At 44.1% G+C, this 21,373-nt stretch overlaps 1 protein-coding gene across 1 annotated transcript in view; it reads right to left on the bottom strand.

Annotated features, from left to right (window-relative positions):
• The window catches only part of snrka (SNF related kinase a), a 44,523-nt gene that overhangs the window by 16,532 nt on the left and 6,618 nt on the right, over window positions 1-21,373 (bottom strand). The window contains exon 3 of the mRNA XM_079748577.1: window positions 5,937-6,078. Within this exon, the coding sequence (XP_079604703.1) occupies window positions 5,937-6,078 (142 nt within the window). The remainder of the gene's footprint in view (window positions 1-5,936; window positions 6,079-21,373) is intronic.

Raw genomic sequence — 21,373 nt, 5'->3', positions numbered from 1 at the left:
AGACAGAAAAAGGTTTCAAACACTGAGATCATGGTATAATGGGATTAGGAGGGGAAGGAGATATGCGGGCTGCATTGAATGATTATTCAAAGAAAAATATAGGCTGCAGCTCCAACCATCTTAAAGCAGACCCTCTTACCCAGTCCAAAACGTAAGTCTATATACATGGTTCATTTGTCTTGGAAGCATCGTTTAGAATAAGATAACACTCGTTTTAGTTGACACTCATGCTAGTGTTTAGACAAGACTAGATCTGAGTTGATGGTGTGGGAGTGTAAGCCCATACTAAGCTCAAAAATAGAACCTATCACAGGCCATTGGCCAATATGCCTATGTATGCAAATATTGTAACCTCACCGCGAGCTGGAAGGATAGTGGTGCTTGCAATTTGAAAAGAATGCCGCAAAGCCATTATAGAACAATTTTCTGGAGGAAAAACTTTTTAAAATACCATGCAGGCATAATTAGCCACACATGCAGGATGTCAAATCCCAAATTTATTCAGTTATTTTTGGCTGCCTGAACGGCGGCAAAATAAGTGCCAGGGCAAGAGTTGAGATAAAAACTGAAAACGGCGTATTGCCTTTGAGGCATTTCTTTCTGTCTGAGTCCAAGGCCAACTTTTGCCAAGGCTCCACAAGATCAGTCCACCGTTACATAATCAGGCAATCTGGACCTGGGAAGGCACCAAACTTTGTAGGCTGAATAAAACATTTTTTAACGACATTGAATTCCTTACAAACAATTGCACCAGGGGAATTGTATTACGCCATTCACACTATCCACGAATCACCATGGCGTGGGGACAAATAAAAACTCTTCTAACAAACACAGTACATTTCTGCTAACAGTGTCGCTCCTAGGTGAATTATCTTAATCCCCCAGGAGTTATGAGATAAACCGTAGTCCATCAGTCAGTCAGTGAGTCAATCAGCCAGTCAATCCAGTCTGGTCCAGTCCAGTCAGTCATCCGGGGGATTTGAGGGAGTAGCCGGGCCGAGGCACTACCAACATGACAGCAGCACTGGCTGGGAGGGGGGGGGGGGGGGGGGGAGACAAAGGCTCTCCTCAGCAGGCAGCAGAACAGGCTCGTCTATCTGGGCCCTGCCGGCCCACTGATAAGAGCTGGGCCCTGGTGTGTCCGCTCAGCTATCTAAAGGGAATGGGCTTCCACGCTTTGCACTGCATTTAAATTCACTCTCCGTGCCTCCCTATTGTTATGCGTAATAATTCACATAGCCCTCCCTCAGCCCCACTGCTTACATAGGGTCGCGTATAAGCAACCCGCCGTATTTATAGTTCAATAAGAACCGGCCCTGCATCTGTCATTTCGTGGCTTATCCTTGAGCCGCAGGAGAGTCGACGCACAATGGCACGACAAAGAGATCAACACACTGAGTTATGTGTGGGTGAGCTATGAGTGAGTGTGAGTGAGTTGCGAGTGAGTTGTGAGTGTGTGCGCACAATTTCACACAGGGCAACAGATGCACCTTAGCATCGTACCGACACGGTTTACTGTAAGCCCGATAACAAACTCAAGAAAGATCAATTATGTATGTCGGCAAATAGTAATAATAATAATTATCATTATATTTTTGCGGCGATTCCAAATAGGGCGGCAATTATCAGACTCCCAACAGCTCAGAGCGAAGCGTGGGGGTTTCAATAAACCAAAACACAAATTACCTGAAGGACAGCTCCTCTGAATGTACAACCATAGAGGAAGAGGGCTAGAGAGAGCTACAAAGGGGGAGAGAGGAGAAGGGAGAGAGGAGAGAGAGAAGAGAGAGACGGAGAGAGAGACAGAGAGATGAGTCAGAGACAGAGAGAGACGAGAGAGACAGTGAGTGAGTGAGTGATGAGAGAGAGAGAGAGAGACAGATGAGGGAGACAGAGAGAGAGAAGTGAGAGAGAGAGACAGAGAGATGAGTCAGAGACAGAGAGAGACAAAAGAGAGACAGTGAGTGAGTAATTGAGTGACGAGAGAGAGACAGATGAGGCAGACAGAGAGAGAGAGAGAGAGACAGATAAGGGAGACAGAGAGAGAGACAGAGAGAGAGACAGAGAGAGAGAGAGAGAGAGAGAGAGAGGGACAGAGAGACGAGTCAGAGACAGAGCGAGACAGAGAGAGAGACAGTGAGTGAGTGAGTGACGAGAGAGGCAGAGAGACAGATGAGAGGGACAGAGAGAGAGAGACAGAGAGAGGACAGACGTGTGAATTGTGCGTGTGTTTACAATCGTTTGTGTGCACTCTGCGGCGGTACAGTAATGACAGGAAGTGAGCCTAGGAACACTGTGTTCCACGCTCACCGCCTTGGCCTCACATCTATTGGCCCGTGTGAACGCCACCCGCTCGCCACACTGCTCAGGGAGAGAGGGAAGGGGGAGAAAGGCAGAGAAAGGGGGGGAAAAGAGAGACCATAATAGAGCGCTGGTTGGGGGGGGGGGGGTTGTGTTGGCCTGTGTGTTTTTGCATGGATTCCAAGAATAATCCTTAATTATCATATAAATGAATGAAAAAACCCACAACGCTCAGAATAATAACAGGACCGCGAATGGGTTGAGTGCTATAAAAGAAAAAAGAAAAAATAATTAATGTATATTTTTTGCAGAGCGTAAATGTGATTTACAACTCTCGCACCACACACGGTGAGGGAGCCTGAGAGAAGTGGGGATAAACGGGGAGACCGAAACAAAGACGATGGAAGAAAAGAAAAATTGCAGTGATTGATAATCTGGGCTAATGTGAATCCACTAGTGCCTAGGCAACTGGAGCACGCACTAGCAGGAAACATGGTTGTTATTTATAATCTCCGTTCCTCATTCTTTCTAGCACACAACTAACATGGAAATGAAAACAGCCCCAACTCCTCCTGCGGCTGCTTCATATTCCCTTTAGGTCCCAAGACTCTCCCCAGGGCCGAGGGGGAGAGCAGTCTTTTCCTTACCCTTTCTCACAGGCGCCGCGGAACACAGAGAAAGGTCGACCACCGGCCCTTGGGCCAATTAACACAAAAGACAAGCTTAGCGAGGCCGTCCAGATTGGCCACCAAGTCCGTTTCATTTAAGGCCAAAGCAATCAAAATCGCCGTTCGCCACTTCAAGTCGCTTATTATTAGATTTATATGCCGTTAAAAGGCCAGATATGTGACATTACTTTGGGTAGCACACCTAACCCAAACTAGCATTTATAGCATTTTAAATAGAATTTATGATAGAGACAGACCTGGAATGAAGGCTGGCCTCAGTTAAACTGGCTAGTTTAATCAAGTGAAAGACAGGTTTAGTTTGAAAGAATGGAAGGAAAACAGTACACGTCCATATGTAACTCCCCGACGTAAATCTCTGAATGGTTGTGTGATTTGAATACAGGAAGAAGGTAAGGAGTCATTGCCGTGCAGGAACCTGTGGACAAGGCATTAGCCGTTCATGGTGGTGCCAGTTTCCCGGCATTTCAGGGGTTTGGGGTGGTTTTAAACAAAATGCTTCAAGTACTCGACCAATCCAAAGTGTTTAGCTGCAAGGCCCACCCCAAAGTTCCCGGAACAGGGACCTTTTGAGAGGTGTCCCAAGAACTAAATTTAGACCATCGTTCCTGCAGAGTTCCCCCAAAGGTTCCTAGTTCCTTATGAAAGTTTCTGCGGGATAGTTTCGATTTGTTTCGGAGTTTACAGTAGGTTGTAAGTACACTACAACATAATTGATTTATGTATTTTGATTACATTTATTTAATTTATATTTATTCCACATTATTTATTCAAATGTATGTATTCAAATATTAGATATTACTTATTTTAAATTAATTTTACACACGTTTTTTAAGCTGAATTATGAAGACAAACTTAATAAAACCATGATGTTTCCAAAGTCTAGTTTAATAATCATGATCTCAATATTGACCAAAATAATCGCGATTATGATTTATGCCCTAATGAAGCATATGATAGCCCATAATAGATAACTGAACACAATAGAGGCCTACTCTATCCTTATTGAAAAAAGCAGCCTAGCAAAAAAATGCATATCTATTAAACATGAGACTATGTAGCATACACAGCAGCTACCAAGGTACAGGCATTGAGCCATTACCATCTCTCACACACACTAACACCTTTAGTCCTGGAACAGTGTTCATCCTTCAGTCAGTTCATTAGGCGCAGACGCAGCTCAACTGACAGACGATACTTGGAATAGCGCAAGCAGCATCAGTGTGGTGGTGGTACGAACACTCAGGGTGTTTGGAGGGGGAACAGGTGTAGCCCAGGAATCCTTCTCAACAATTACACTGGCGCCTATTTTGACGGGGTGTGACAAGGACTCGCCGACTTTGAGACCAAACACCTTTTCCCACCCCTGCAGTCAAACTAATCAGATTGCTTACAGCTGTCCCCTGCTTAGCCATCCAATCGCGTCAGATGTAGCCGCCAAAAGCGAGAGGAGATAAGTGTCTATTTCCTGCGCCTAAAAATAGCCACACATGCGGCAGGATTGTAAGCATAAAGAACAGGCCATATGCCGTATTTCAAGTCCAATGGCGCCGAGGTTCACAATGACTCTCGGCGAAACACAGTGCAAAATCCTGGACAGACCGGATGGACTGAAAAATACGGATTTCCGTCAACACTTTCCTCTTTTAGGTAGAAAATTGCTTTTCTTTGAAAGCAGCCAGCACAATGTCCCTACCACTCCTATTACATGGAGTTCACGGACTCGCTCTTAATCTGCGGCCAAGATGGAACGCTGGAGTGTTGTTGGAGGAGCCAAACACTGCCATTTGCCTGGTCCGTTTTTTTAACTAAATGTAATGAGGCCGGGAACCAGAACTCCATAATCCACCAATCCGGTCAGTGGAGTGTTCAGATTAGTGTCGGACATTACATGTAATCCAGAGAAGAAAGATAGAGCTTTAAAACAGACAACCCATTAACAAATTCTAAATTCACTTTTATCTACTTTAGTCGGGGAAAGCAGCTCGTCGATTCGTGCCAGGAAGCAAGGATTTACGTTGATTTAGTTGAACAAACTATCGCGAGTAATGCACGTGTTCTGTACAACATGCATCAAGATACGCTACTATCTATGATAAGGGTGTGGCTCCTCCTTGGGCCAATGGGCTTGCCTGCATGCTGCCCAAACAAACACAAACATTGCATCATATTACCGCACACATTGGCGGTCGATGAGTGTTGTTGGATGCAGTATTTTGCAGTAGAATTGCCGTCGGCCAACCATCTATGGTTGGGTGTGTGTTTCTTGGGGAAGTGTGCAACATTCTAAAGGAAGCCTGTTACACCACATTACAATCTCAACTAAATGTCTTCATATTTACAAAAACAATGTATTTAGTGTTGTAATTTTAAAACAGACAAATCTTTATGTGCACCGGCAGTCCAGGTTTGTGTACGTTCTAGTGAGTAGGTATTCTTGTAGAATCTCTCTTGTATATAACCAAGCACACAATCACTTATCCCTCGTAGAAATTTGTTAAAAATAACTGGCGCCTTAAGTCCCTCTATAGGAATTTATTTTTTAATCTGCACACTTTGGCCAAAATGTAACTTTTGATGCAGGCGCTAGAATCTCTAGATTCTTAATTTATTGTAAACCCTGTTCTACTATTAACCAAGCGGAGCTCGTTTTAAGGATTGTCAAACGCGATTACAAGCCGGACCGGGGGAAGGCACTAGAATGCTAAATATTAGCACTGGAGCCATGGAAACTACCTGCCGGCAGCGGCAATCAAGAGTGAACTAAACAACAGTGACATCAACAACAGAGTGGGTTTCTATGTGCATGTTTGTGTGTGCTCGTGTGTTTGTGTGTGTTTAAGGGAGAGGGAGAAAGAGTGTGTGTGTGTGTGTGTGTGTGTACGTGAGAGAGAAAGTGTGCTTGTGTGTAAGTGTGTGTAAGGGTGCGTGCATGCGTGCGTGACTTACTCTTCACAGGCGTTGGAGACGTGGGCAGGTACAGTGTATTTACAGTCCATGATCATGGTAAGGGTCTCACTGTCGTTGGCCTCTTGGAAGGGCGGCTGGCCACACACCAACATGAACAGGATCACCCCCAGACTCCATATGTCTGAAGCGAGAGGGACAGACAGCACACAGGATTTGGTCAGGTTGTGGTTCAGTCAATTAACCTCACTTTAGGAGCCATTCGTTACATGTGTGATCGTGACATGTAAAGAGATGCAAAGGATAAAAATAAATAAAAAGGACAGCCTGAAAATGCCTTGCCAAGTGATAACAATCACCTCCACCTTAATGTGGAGGTGATTGTTATGTGATTGTTTCTAACTTATGGGTACTAAACCTACAGGGATGAAAAAACCTGTAAGAAACACATAAAAAGTGTGCTTAAGTGCTTGATGGATTAGAGGTAGAGCGAGAGTTTACACAGACATAAACAGTATATCCTCACTACAAATACACTGCCATAGCTCCCGAGAGAAATGCTTGCTTTTAAAGCATACGATTTGTGGCACATCATCTCCAGATATCACAAATATTACTGTGAACATTTTTTAACTTCTCAAATATATGTCTGAGAATGTTAATGCACTGTTGTATCAATTAACAACACTGTTTGCACATTCATTTAAAAAAATGCATATGCCATCTGCACACTTTCATATAAATACTTTGTATGAAAACTTTCACATCTGTTTCACATCTTATTATATATTAGATACATTTAACATCGTTGGGCAATGCGGTGAGTTGCAGCGAGTTGCAGCAAGTGATTCAGTGGGTGAGGGAGACAGAGAGAGACGGAAACCGAAAAAATAAAAAACGCACACCACCATTACTAAAGAGAAGATGCGCACGGCTTAGAGTTTAGTTGTGCTTATGCTTGCCAGCTGAGAGTGGAGGGCTAACAGCAGGGACATTTAGAGGATGTTTCAGAAATCCTCTAGAAGCCAGACAGGAAGTGGACAAAGTCCAGGAACAACATGGTTATGGGGAGAGAAAAGGAGAGTACCAGAGAGCGAAAGAGAGAGCGAGAGCGAGAGCGAGAGAGAGAGAGAGAGAGAGAGAGAGAGAGAGAGAGAGAGAGACTTTGTGCTTCTGCATTAGGAGTGTGGGAGGCAGTTTAGCAAAGTGCCAATTTCTTTATGTCTCAGGACACCTTTGCCGATGCTGTTTAGGCAGATTTGCTGCTTCACATGTGGAGAATCTGTGCACAGCGACGGCTCAGGACAGGGCGTGCACGACGCCTGTGTGCAAAATGGAAGGCAAACTGCCGGAGTGCGTCTGTAACGTTTTCTTTACTGTACAGTTAAAACCATAACAGCATGGGGCGCCCCGCTGGCCCGGCGGGTAGAGCGCGTACCATTTAAGGCTCAGTACTGATCACAGCGACCCGGGTTCGATTCATGCCCGTGGTCCTTTGCTGCATGTCCTCCACTCTATCTCCTATACCTTCCTGTCTTACTCACTCTATAATAAAGCTCAAAAATGTATACATAATCATAAGAATCTGTGTACCGTTTACTTTACTGTACAGTTGAAACATTCAAAAACACCCAGCATCTGTGTACCGTTCTCTTCACTGTACAGTTAAAACATTCAAATACACTGAGCAGCTACGTACTGTGTTCATGAGGTTGCATTCACACGCTTTCTGTCTCCCGTGAAAAGCTGTCAGCATGTCGAAGCACTGGCCCATGTAGATGCCAAACAAACCAAATGCAGGACACCCACACACAGACCCCCACCCCCACAGGTAACATAACTAAATACGGAAGGGTGAGAAACAGCCTGCAGCATGCAGCTTGGAGAGTAAACACAAGCCCGGCTGATACTCCTGCTTGCAGACACAAACTGGGTTTTCCATCAGACTGTTAAGTAGCCATACAGGGTCAATAAAGGATATCTAAAGATCACATTAAAACACTAGAAGCACCAGAAGCACTAACAACTTTTGACTGCCCGGTCTGAACCACATTCTGTTGTAGTGGCGCCAAGAGGCCACTGGATGGTTCAACTGCTGCAACAGTCTCCGGTCGCCTCACCCTCTTGGCAGATTTTTAGTTTTAGTATTGGGTATAATGCCTGAGCTTGGTTACATTTTTGTTTTCACTGTATGGGTACACATAATGCTATAAGAAATACACAATATAGAACAAAGGATAATATACTTTGGGTTTTGCTTCAAATTGTCAAATCTTGTCAGAAAGCACACAGGAAAAGTGTGGCCTTATTATTTTCAGTTCTCAACAACTTAGTTGGGTTTGGGCAACACAACTAGGTAAAGGGGTAAGGGTAAGGCAGAAAGCCCTTTCTGGTTAGGGTTAGCCCACCAACCTCACCAAGAAAATGTAACGTTACCATTTCAGGGAACCCCAGAGTAATGCCCAAGCACACACTGGCACTGAAACCCTGAGAAATAAATGCATTCTACTGCTGATAAGGGATCTGGGAGCAGATCAGAAAGATCAAACGATTCTGCTTAAGATCTTTTCCCCGCTACTTTAAATTACTATAACATCAGTTATTTTGTCGTTTAGTCTTCTTATGTCTTATTATAAGTCGTTTGCGATGCATACTGGAGTACAAGGTAAACTGCAGAATCGCAGCTACAGCGGGGTTCATGTGTACAGCCTTTGAAGACGCGAAATCGGTAGCAGTAATATCAACTCAGAAATGTAAGAACCTGAATGTAATGCATAGACATATTCAGGAGATGGCTTGAGCGGGCAATGCTGAGACATGATCAAGATTTTTACAAGAATGATTTCTATTTACTAGCGGTCAAACAGAGCCCCCCCCCCCTCCCCTCAAGGCCTTTTTAGTGTGGAGGCAACCACCAATCCCTCCTCACCTCATCAGTGCAGTAGAGACACAGGGCTCATTCAGTCTGATGGGGCAGAGGGAGACATCTGAATCACGCATTAAATATTGGCAGCTCTGTGTCTAATTATACAGAGGAGCATTTTAGGCAACTTTCTAATCAAGTTAATGCCCTCAAACACTTAATACGATTGGCAGAGGTACACTTGGTAGTGTGCAAATTATTTTTTGCCGGATAGGCGGAAAATCCAAAGAAAACTTGACTGTCGCAATAAATAGCGATGGTGATGTGATCTTTCATTACTTCATCATTTTCGATCGGTAGCCCCAGGCATCTGAGCACAGTTAGCCTGGGGAAAGTAGGCTAATAAAAAACTCGTTATTCGATGTCTGGTAACAGTGATGTCTGTAGAACTTTACTAAGCCCAGGAACAGGTTGAAACATGATTTTGAGGAGCTGGTGTTAAAAAGTAGAACTTACCTTTGGCGACTTAACATAACTAAAATGATATACATTATATATAATAACATTGAGATGTAATTTGGCAATCACTTCTAATTCTTACTTTTAAGACAAAAAAGTTAATAGATAAAAAAACCAACCAAGCAGGGGGATGACGTGTGTGTGAAAGCCCCTTCAGCTATGAAGGAATAGGGAGCTGGCAGTCTTGCGGAGACTTGATCCTCATTATCATTATATATAGTTTTTGTATGATACGTCAGCATAACTCTGCCATCCATCAACCACAAGCAATGTCTTTGGCCTTGACGTGAGTTCTCCAAACTCCCTAATGAACTGGAAAACATTTGGAGGTAGGTGGCTACCGTAACATTCATTTATACAACCGCTTGGCGTGTGAGACACCAGCGGCTGAATAACCAAAGGTGTTTGACTCTGTTAATCTTGCTTTTCCCATCGCTCCCCATTTAAAATACAGAGGGAAATCTTGGCTGGTTGGAAACAGGGTTGTCTCCCGCAGTAAAAAACATCAGCATTAGCCTGCTAGCCTGGTGTCTGTGCTAGCATTGGGTCTGCATTAGCAGGCTAGCCTGGTATCTGTGCTAGCCTTGGGTCTGCATTAGCAGGTTATCCTGGTGTCTGCGCTAGCCTTGGGTATGCATAAGCAGGTTAGCCTGGTGTCTGCGCTAGCCTTGGGTATGCATAAGCAGGTTAGCCTGGTGTCTGTGCTAGCCTTGGGTATGCATAAGCAGGTTAGCCTGGTGTCTGTGCTAGCCTTGGGTATTCATTAGCAGGTTATCCTGGTGTCTGCGCTAGCCTTGGGTCTGCATTAGCAGGCTAGCCTGGTGTCTGTGCTAGCCTTGGGTCTGCATTAGCAGGTTATCCTGGTGTCTGCGCTAGCCTTTGGTATGCATAAGCAGGTTAGCCTGGTGTCTGTGCTAGCCTTGGGTATTCATTAGCAGGTTATCCTGGTGTCTGCACTAGCCTTGGGTATGCATTAGCAGGTGAGCCTGGTGTCTGTGCTAGCCTTGGGTATGCATAAGCAGGTTAGCCTGGTGTCTGTGCTAGCCTTGGGTATTCATTAGCAGGTTATCCTGGTGTCTGCGCTAGCCTTGGGTCTGCATTAGCAGGCTAGCCTGGTGTCTGTGCTAGCCTTGGGTCTGCATTAGCAGGTTATCCTGGTGTCTGCGCTAGCCTTTGGTATGCATAAGCAGGTTAGCCTGGTGTCTGTGCTAGCCTTGGGTATTCATTAGCAGGTTATCCTGGTGTCTGCACTAGCCTTGGGTATGCATTAGCAGGTGAGCCTGGTGTCTACGCTAGCCTTGGGTATTCATTAGCAGGCTAGCCTGGTGTCTGCGCTAGCCTTGGGTCTGCATTAACAGGTTAGCCTGATGTCTGTGCTAGCCTTGGGTCTGCATTAGCAGGCTAGCCTGGTGTCTGCGCTAGCCTTGGGTATTCATTAGCAGGCTAGCCTGATGTCTGTGCTAGCCTTGGGTCTGCATTAGCAGGTTAGCCTGATGTCTGCACTCGCCTACTTTTCCATCTTAGACAAGGCTTCTCAACACTCAAGTCCTTCATCCTGTCTGGTATGATCTCCGCAGCCTTCAGAGATGCCGTGGTGGTGGAAAGAAAGCATACACTTTCTTTAATGTCTGTGGATGAACCATTAGCTCATGGCCACTAAAGCAAACGCGAGTTCAAGTTAGAATGGAAAATAAACATGAAGGAACGCTGCCGAGGCCCCAAGGACAATGTTCTCATTACATTGACATTGGATCAGAGTTTCTTTCATGTTTTGGTGTGACAGCGAGGTGGCTCTTAGCGCACTGCAAGGCTTCCAGGCAGCCCCAAATGGAAAGGCAATGAAAACACTCATCCACGGCGATAAAAAAAAAAACACTGCATGTCAGCATGAAGGGTAATGGGTTATTTTGATCCGTGGCATCAAAGGCGTTACTATGAAAGCCCTCTGAAATACATGCTGGCACTCCGATACCAATTTAGAGTGCCAGCATGTTGGTCCAACACCAAGTCTTTGGACTGGAAAGGAACAGGGTCCAGCACAATACGCTCCACATCTGGTTCATTTTAGTGGAGCTCCGCAGGCCTAAACTCTGCCCCTAGTGGCGGCCTCACTCCCCAACTTCTGCTGCTCTAACTCCGACAGGGCTCTATGCAGAGAAAGGTCAGCGGCGACATCATTGGAGTTGCTTAGCGCACCGTGTACCAATCAGCCCTCTGCCATGCCTCGACAAACGCAGGATCATTCGAGAAGCCTTTGCTGTGATGAGGAAGGTCTGTGCCAAAGCCAGTGCGTGTGTGGGTGTGTGTGATTTGAAGTTGTGGCTTCCCAGAGCCAGAAGGAACTCTATATGCTCCTGTCCCATGAGTTGGTACAGAGGTTGAAAAGTCGCTTTGTGATTGAGCGATTGCATTCCCACATTGTAAAAGGTACTGTCCAAAGTACACACCAGCACCAACTGATGTAGCTCCGATAAGCAGGTGGGCGTTGAACAGACTTGGCCACTTTTAAAATGTTTGGTTTTAAAATATTGACGAGAGAGTAGCCACTTTTAAAAATGTTTGGTCTAAAATATGGATGTTTTACCAAATCCTGATGTGCATTGGCTTCCATGCGGTAACGCAACATATGCTTTAGTGGCAATGCTTCTCTTGATCCGATCTGTCATTATTGATGTGTAATCATGAGGAAGCATCCACCCACAGCCAAACTACTAAAAGCTCTTCATATGCCAAGACCATACTGGGGAGGTAAATGCAATTGCTCCCGCACAAGATTTTGAACAATGACTCTCTTTGAACCTGCTAAGAACCAATTACTGGCTGCAGCAAATTAATTGCTGAATCTGGGTGGTGAGGTTCAACATAAGACAAACGCATTTAAGTTGATCTACATATTGCATTTGTATACGCAACTGGTTGGAAACTCTTAGATTTGTACTTCTCTTGCGGACGAAAGTATTAAGAGATGCTTTCGTCTGGACAGCTGGCTGCATGTTAAGGATGTACTTGTTTACCTATAGTAATGATGTTCATCGCACAGGCTATAGGCCGGCAGAATGACAATAAGAGAACATCAATAATGCGAAGCATTGGGATAGCCAATGTTTAGATCAAAATAAAACACATATTTTATATAATTTGATGGAAGAGGTATATTTAGGTGTATTCAAAGCTGTAGACTCTTGTATTGGTAATGGAAAAGTTAACTGGATTGCATATTTATCATTCAGCCAGCTTCCATCATTCATCCAAGCAGCAACCACAGCTGATTAAGAAAGTCATTTTGGCATTGGATTCCTAGAACACTTTGGTCTGTCTCCATCAAAAAGCACAAAGAAGGCAATAGGCCAAAAGTGGAAACGTAAAAACTCAAGCAGCATGCGGAAACATCAGCATGTTTACTCAATAACTTGCTTTACCTGCTTCTTACAAACAAAAGCCTTTCGATTTAAAGATAAAATGGAGAAAAATCATGGTTCATCAGAAAAGCCGTCTTCATTTTAGCCCGAGCCAATCTATTAATTCTCCAAATAAACTATTTCCTCCGCCCTGGGACTGGTCGCATGAACAAACTCCTACAAGGCTCCAATATGCCCCCATCCTTTACCGATTTGTTAGGAAACAGCTAATGACTTTCTCCTTCTCCAGCCAGATAATTAAGGAAAAGTGTATTACACACACACACACACACACACACACACACACACACACACACCTCCCCCTCTATGTTCTCATTTTTGTAAAAGAGAACATTAACTCATGGGTTAGGCGGACATGACACACCTAGCGACGTGTCATTTGTGGACCGGCTCATATGCCGGGCGACAGCAGCTGAGCATAGGTTCAGCCAAGCCCAATAAGGTTAACTAAATACTTGAAATGCATCAGAAAGACTAAAAAAAACAACACTTAAGGTTTGCAGCAGATCCCTTAAAATAGTAAACTATACTTTTTCCTTAAATTACAATAAAACACAAATATAAATACAATCGTATCCAGTAGGCAGTTTGGTATCTGTTGCACGTGAACCACAATGACGTTCACCAGAGATCCCTGACACCAATGACTCGGAAACCTTTTGTCACGGTTAAAATTAACTCCCTTCCCTCGGTTAGACCGAAGTCATCTCAAGTGGGCCGACACAACACTGTTGCTTCAAAGTCGTGTCATGTAACTCGACGCAAGTCTTTAATGAACAACCCAAAACAATATTTTTTGCCCAACCGGTTCGCTCTCTCGACACAACAAACAAAACACATTGAGGCACACGCACAGCATACCAACAAAGGATTCAGGGAGAACCGAATGATTGCTGTGTGCTTTCAGTGTGACAATGCTCTGGTGGGTGGTCCCGGTGTCTCTTCTTCCTCTTAGAAAGGCCGACATCCCACATGCAATCTGACGTTATGTTGATTGCCTGCAGTGTGTGCGTGTGTAGTATTGTAACTTGCGTGCATGCCAATCATGACTAACCAAAAGGAAAACATCTTGTCTTCATCTATTCGCTCTAAGTAACGTATTTGAATTAAAGGACAACCACACCGACATACACAGACAGTCTAGTAAGTACCTGAGCAGTCCAGAGCAACTGCAGAAGCATTCTCGGTTGGTTCACAGCAATAAGACCAGAAATACATTTGTTTTCCTAGAAGCTTATGCACTACCCAATATGCTTCCTGCCTGCTGTAGATGCAGTAGGCCAGGGTCCGTAGCAGAGCAACCTTATTATCACTCACATAGGGGTACTGTCAAGTCTCTCGCGTTCTACACATTGACTATTCAAATATTGTACTGGAAACCTCAAAAGTAATCGTCTGGGCTTATTAAACAACAGGAAATCCTTGTTCACATTAGTCCTTGGTCAATTGACAAGGAAAAAAATCACCGGTGGTTAAAACATCAATTACTGAATAGATTAATCATATCATTTGCGATATAAACAGCTTGGGTTACAATAAAACAATGATTTGTGTATCCCTATCTGTTGTAATAACAAAAGGATAACATGAAGAGGCATCTTTTGAGAGATGGATTTCAAGATTTGATTCAAAATGTATATTCCAAACTCAGCGTGCATTCTCTTCCTCCAAACAGAGGTTGACCAAAACTATCGTCCATTGCTGCAGTGAGTCATTTGTATAAGATGCGGGCAATGTGTTCACTGGAGAAGCACGTTGACCGTCAGGTGTGACTGCATTCCTCCCTATACAATCTGATTATAAGCCTTAACTAGATGATAGGCGGCATGTCTCAACAGAGTCACTGCGTTATCTAACGAAGCTATGTTGCAGTTGGCCGTTTCGTTGCAACTAGGTCAAAGCAAGGCAGAAACTCCAATGAGGAATCGCAAAGTAAAGTTCAGCTGGTTTATAGACATTGTGGTTTCATAGAAATTCTGCAGGCTATTTGCAATGCTTCAGTATTGCTCAAATATTTTCAGTGAAAGTAAATGTGTGTAAAGCAGTGGGGAACATTTTATTCAAAGAAATATGTTACAGTGTTTTTCTGTAGTCATTGAGTTTCAATATTGTTTTGCATTGGCATGATACAAGTAGGCAAAAAGCTCACTCAAGAGAGACTGAATGTCCCCTCTTAACTGGATATTTACACATCAATACCAGGAGTGTAACCTAACCAGCAACTTTTGGTTCAACATGGGCTGGCATTCATTTGGTATTAATGAAAAACACAGGGTGGCATAACATGGCACGTCGTGATACGGGGGTGTGGGGGGGTTACCGCAGGGCAACGGCATCCAGTGGAGTCAGCCTGGTTTCTGTAATCGACTCGTCCTCCAATTTTTATATCATTTCCTATTTTCTGTTGTTTTCCATGACCATTCAGTGCCTGCATGCACGCACTTACATGTGCCGGTCAATTGTTTAGCCTCAAGCATACCCAAGCCTGCTGCCGCAACGACAGGGTTCAAGATATCTAACAAACCATCAGTTCAGAAAACAGCTTAAAGACCATCATTTAAGCAGAATTAATAGCGGCGCATAGATGAAGATGTATGAACAGGCACGCGGAACGCTGAAGTGTTGCTTTTAAAACCAAATGTGCACAGACCTCTTATCTTAACACCAATTAACCTGCATCCTTTCAGCACTGCGAAATAACAGGCCTTGTCATGTCCAGGGGACATGCGAGTAGTGGGGGCAATAGTGGCTGACAGCTGAAGGGCCAGCCAAGATCTCTTACCGGTCACACACAGACACAGCTCCTGCTGCTCAAACCTCTGCTGTCCTCAGCCAGTGACAGACGTCAAGGAGACGCTGTTCATTACCGGAGAGGCAAGCAAACCGTGGATTTAAATGAAGTATATCTCCCCATGCAAGCACACGTCCATGTACCGTGGTGGAGTGTCTATGTGCAGCGAACAGAGACCGAACAGACAGGCACATCAAAGTTTGATATAACACCAGTCGGTTAAAATAACGACTTTGGTTGGCATGGAAGGGGGGGGGGGGGTTGCTATTCTACCACCTTGTCAAAAGGAGCCCACAGCAGCACTCCAGGATGCCACAGCGGTCCAACGCCCTATTTGTCTGATTTTTTTGTCAGAGGTGCTTCAAAAACCCATCACAGTTCACCAGGCCACCCAATGTTTGAACCTGAAAAGAATTGATCCAGCTGGTGTATAAGGATTCAATGTCGGAGAGAAAAGATGTCCACAATCAGGTAACAATGCCAATATGGTCTTCCGCAGCATTGAGTGTCTTGTATCATGCACTTAACCTTTTACTAGGTGCAAAACACCCCTCGATGCATCTCAAAGTATAGCACAATGAACCAAATCGGAAAGCAGTCATTCCCTGTTTATGAGCGACAGGCCAATGTAGAGGGAAAACGCTAAATCTGTGATGGTTAACATCTGTGATACATTACAAATTGTGTTATGATGAACCTCAGCTAATGAAGAGCTTTAATTTAGTTCAGAACAAGCACACTGCGGAGGCCAAAGAAAACTATGAAGTCCCCCCACTATCTGTTATCCATCGAGCAGAACTACAATGACAGCTTTGATCTGTAAGCAAAGGCGGGCGTTGAAGTGGAGAATTGTTCCTTTTTAAAAATTCTAAAAATGGTAATTGTGGTACTGGAGCATATTTTGCCCTCACTCCCACACCCGGATCCCCGCGCACACACACACACACACACACACACACACACACACACACACACACACACACACACAGACACACACACACACACACACACACCACCCTGTCATCCAGCGAGTGACATGAAGAGTAACAGATGTTGAGAGTGGTTCTGGCACCAGAGAGCACCCAGGGAGCACTGATGCAGACGGCACCGCCTCACCGATCAGGGAGAGCGAGGGAAGGATGGGTGGGTGAGAGGGAGGGGACGGATGAGAGAGAGAGATGTGAAAGAGGGGAGGGATGCAAAAGAGAGATGTGAGAGAAGGGCTGCCACAGAGAGAGAAAAGGAAACGGGCGATTCGGAAAGAGGACCTTGGGAATCGCGGGAGTTCCATGTTACTGCAGACAGCAGAGCACGGACAGGCAGCACTGCCGAATATGACACCCCAGGCCCTTCTGGCTGCCTCTAGTATCCTCTGTAAACGGAGGCAGGGAAGACCCCTTCGGCTCCCTCAACTGCTCTCAGATTGGTGATGACAAACCATAGGCAAAGCTGGAGAGTGTAATAACAACCTGTCTTGCAGATTTGTACCGGGGCACCACAGAGGAGAAGAGGCAGTGACGGCGTAGGGAGGTAGGGAGGTAGGGAGGTGGTAGGGGAGTAGGGACTGGTTGCATTAAGTGGAACTGAGCGGCACAGCACTGTAAATAGTGGTGCGATTATTGCACGCAAACCAAATAGGGAAATTACAACAGAGAATTAATAATAGACCCATCCATCTTCCCCTGTACACATAATTAAAGCAACTGCACGATGCAAGCCACGGAAGAAGAAAACCAGTGCCAAGTACTATCTATCTGATGATGGACGACTCGTTGGAAAGTGGGATATGGAGAGGAGCAGGGAGGTTTGTTAACCTCAGTGAAGACCACTTACCAAGACTTTGTTATCAACCGTGGTAAACACTCGCACAAAATGTGATAGGCGCCCGCTCTCCTCGTAAAACCACCGCTTGTTTTGTTCCTGTATTATAAATGTCTATTTAAGCCTGGCACCCCCTCGAGAGGAAAATTGTCTTATGTAAGCCCCCTTGGGATCAAGTGACAGATCCCATGAGATCCAATGCACTGCATCCATATAAACCGGGGTGAACCGTAGGACAGAGATCCGCCACAGACTGGGCTTATACCGACGAGGGTTGTAAAACAAACCGTTCTTGGCAGTTGACGTTGATAAACGAAAGATACGGCAACACCCCCTGATCAACACCGAGGAGATGAATCAATATCAAGATAAGGCTAACCTTCATGATACAACTCCCTAATCATCACCATCTCAACAAAAAGGAGATAAAACGATGAAGAGAAGGCTAACCTTCATGATAAAATGACTCATGATTCCTATTGATATGGCATTTTTGCTTCACATAGGTGCCACATGATAGACTCTGAAGGAGTATTTATTGGTTTTGTACTTTTAAACAGGGGTCCATGAAATCTGTTGGAATATAAATGTCGAATTTAACCATTCTCTGAAAAGAGCCCTCACCAAAAATATAAATCAATCAGCTGGTGCTTGGTTTTTTATGGCTCCAAATACAGGCTATATATCGTGGAAAATGAAGAACTAACAACAAATGTATTTACATTTGTATGTAGAGCTCGTAGATTAACAAGTCTCTGTGCATGTGCACGCACGAGGCAGATGGAGACAGATATTCAGAGAAGACCCACCACAAGGGACCACAGGCACACTACTAGCGCCTCACACCTGGTTCACTTACGCGCGCTGCATCCGTTTCCATGGCAACCCCTCCAGCCTGTCTCGAATTAGCGAATTAAACCTGCCTCTGCCAACCCCGCTGGCAAAACACACGCATGCACACATGCGCGCACACACAGATGTCAATATATTGGTATTTTCCGACACACAAAGACCGAGCAACACCAGCCAACGTTTCGACGTTTAGGCAATCATGAAGGTTGTTGCATTTATAGATGTAAAATAAATGCTCAAATGTACATTCATGTAAAAATCACTAAAAGCTATTTATGTTAGTAGTCCTTCCTTATGCCCAGCATCTAGATGCTGGATTGGTTTCATAGGCATGCATGCATAACATGGGGTTTCGTATCCACCACTTTAAAAGAAGGAATTTAGCATCTCACGGCATAAACAAAAAGGTGGATCTGCTGGGACACATCAAATAATACTTGGGTCCAGGTATTATAATTAATCGTCGCTATGAAGAAGATTTAATTACCAGTGTCAGATTGTCATGCATGGTTATAACAACCAGCATAAATAATTAAGTCTTCCACCAATAAGAACCAGGCAAATTGAAATATGACAATCCCAATTTTGATCCTAATGCTTTTCCAGAGACGGATTTTGTTCTAATTTGAAACAGAAATTCATATCACGCTTCCCAAAAGCGGCACAATTAGTCTACGTAATCCAAACCACTGCGGAGCTACTATCTATAAAGAAAACACATTTTAAGTCCAATGACATTCTTACTGCAACCAATGTTGTTTTACTCACAAACAACCAACATTGAGGCAAGGAGAAACATTAACAATAAAAAAACGTTGAGGTCTATCGTTAAGGCATTGATAATTCATTAGTAGCCAAAGAAACCAACTTCATCATCGTTTCATGACCAAGAGGTGAGGCAACCAGCATTCAACCAGTCGCCCAACCCCATCAGCAATATGAAAAGAAGGCCAGCCAGACGGAACGGCATTGGGGTTGAGGGAGGGAGTTATTTCACACAATGGCACAAGTTTTCATTTCTCACAGATCAATTGAAAGGATGATTATAAAAGTAATCACACTTTCACTCCCTCAAGCGCACTGTGCTCGCGGACCTTTCTTTGCACTGGGAACAGAGTGCAGCCGCCCAGATGTCCGTGATTACAAATGAGCGCTGGGTGATAATTCAACAATGTTGATTACTTTCATTAGAATTGTATCGAAAGCAAAATTAATGAGTCTACAGGATAATTTATTTGGTGGCCTTGTTGCCTTAACGTTTTTGTCCCAAAAAAAGTATAATAAATTCCGAAACCTAGTATGTTGGATGTGCCAACACAATTACTTTTAATAAATGGTAGAGCTCCTTGGACTATTTACTTTAAAATCCTATACATTATGATAATACTAATACAATATTAGATAAATCGTAACTTTCAGCACAAAAGTAAATAGATGACTGCACACAGGCCCATTTGCAGAACAGCCAACCTACTGGGACACCCATTAAGACTATCGAGACTGGGCCAAAACCGGCCGTTTCTGCAGGTAGGAGGTTTTTACGAGTCCCTGTGAGTCACAGCAAGAAGCTTGAGTGCATTAACAGCAGGTGTTCCCGTGTAGAGGTGAGACCGTCTACATCTAGAAAATGAAGGGAACAGAGGGAGAAGGAAAGGTGGGCGATAAAAGGGGGCGAGCCAAACCCAGGAGCATTTCTCACCAGCAGAAAAACAGCAAATAAGGAATCAGCGTATCAGCCGGTGGTGCTTTAAAATGCTAACAGTCGTCATGCTGTGAAGTGCGGCGTGTCTTATTACAATCTGTAGGGGGTTCACATTTTGAAGCTTGATAAACAAGCCAACACGGCTGTTAATGCTCTCACGAATGAGCAGCACAATGAAACGTAGCAGGTAATTGCATTACACAGCTAATGATCTTATTAGACTTTCCTCAAGGTAAACAATCTTATGTCCGTAAAAAGAACGGTTGGTATGCATGGTATTAATCCCGCATGTGATGCATTTCGAGTATATTCAGAATTTCATGGCATATCTAGCCTATAAATCGAGAGGTAGCAGCATCAGGGAACACATTTGTCTTCTGCCTGAGCAAAAATGTGACATCTAGCAGATACAAATGACAATACACATAAATTACGCAAAACAACGCTTATTAAAATTGAAGGTACCGCCTATTTACATTGACGGTACCTTGGATTTGATTGGTGTGTGTGATCCACATCTCTATAATAATGTGATGATGAGCTACGACTTGAATATCAGAACATATATTAAATTACAATGCGAGTAATAGGATAAGGTGCCAACCGATTTTGTTCGGATCAAGTAATAATGTCCTGCAGGAGCCGAGTTTGCTGGATGGCTGAACGGACCAAGAGCCCCAAGAATAGTAGCTACTGTTACTGTCCTCTCCGCCCACGGCCAGCCGATAGACAGACCAAGGTTGAAGGTCTTGGTAGTTTACAAATAGCCATCAATCTGGTAGGCATGTTCCAGAGAGTGGGGATTTAATCACAGGGTAATGACGGATCCATCGTGGTCCCCCATATTCGCAAATAAAGAGAGTGAACGCATCAAGAATTTAACAACCACCTATCCATCCCTGACTCAAACACGTAGACATTAGCATTGACATAAATAAAGTTATACTTGTGTTTAAATGATTGCTTAAGACAAGAGTGACTATGGCGTCTGTCTTACCTCCATTCACTGTACTACTGACTGCCTCAGAGACTTTCTGGGCCATTAACCTAGCCTCAGAAACACAAGCCAGAACATTTTAAGTGTGTCGAATTGGGCTGACATGGTTATTACAATATGCCTTTGTTTGGTTTCATCGCACTGCCCTTTCGGATCCATGTCCTTGAGTGTGAAATAAAAACAACCCAGAAAAATAGCTGCCCCCTGTTTTCCAAAGTGAGTTGGTCATGTAAACCCATGACTCTGGGTTTCTTTATGATAAAAAAGAGAATGAGTATTCCAATGTCCTCCCTTGCTCTGAAAATAACAATAATCGGACTCAGGTTTGCACACTTTTCCTGAATAATTCACTGAAAAAGCACTGGTTCAGCGTACTAGATTTGGTCACATATTCGTTTGCTCCTATTATACAAACATGGCATTTGGCTACATGAGCAAGTCTGGAGATTCCTTAACTTAAAAAAAAAAGAGGCTTTGAGAACTGAGGCTCAGAGGAACCCATCATCAAACATCAG

Source organism: Pollachius pollachius (assembly GCF_949987615.1).
Source record: "Pollachius pollachius genome assembly, chromosome: 1".
Lineage (NCBI taxonomy): Eukaryota > Metazoa > Chordata > Actinopteri > Gadiformes > Gadidae > Pollachius > Pollachius pollachius.
The sequence above is the reverse complement of the archived record's forward strand: the minus strand, read 5'-3'. Positions and strand labels throughout refer to the sequence as shown.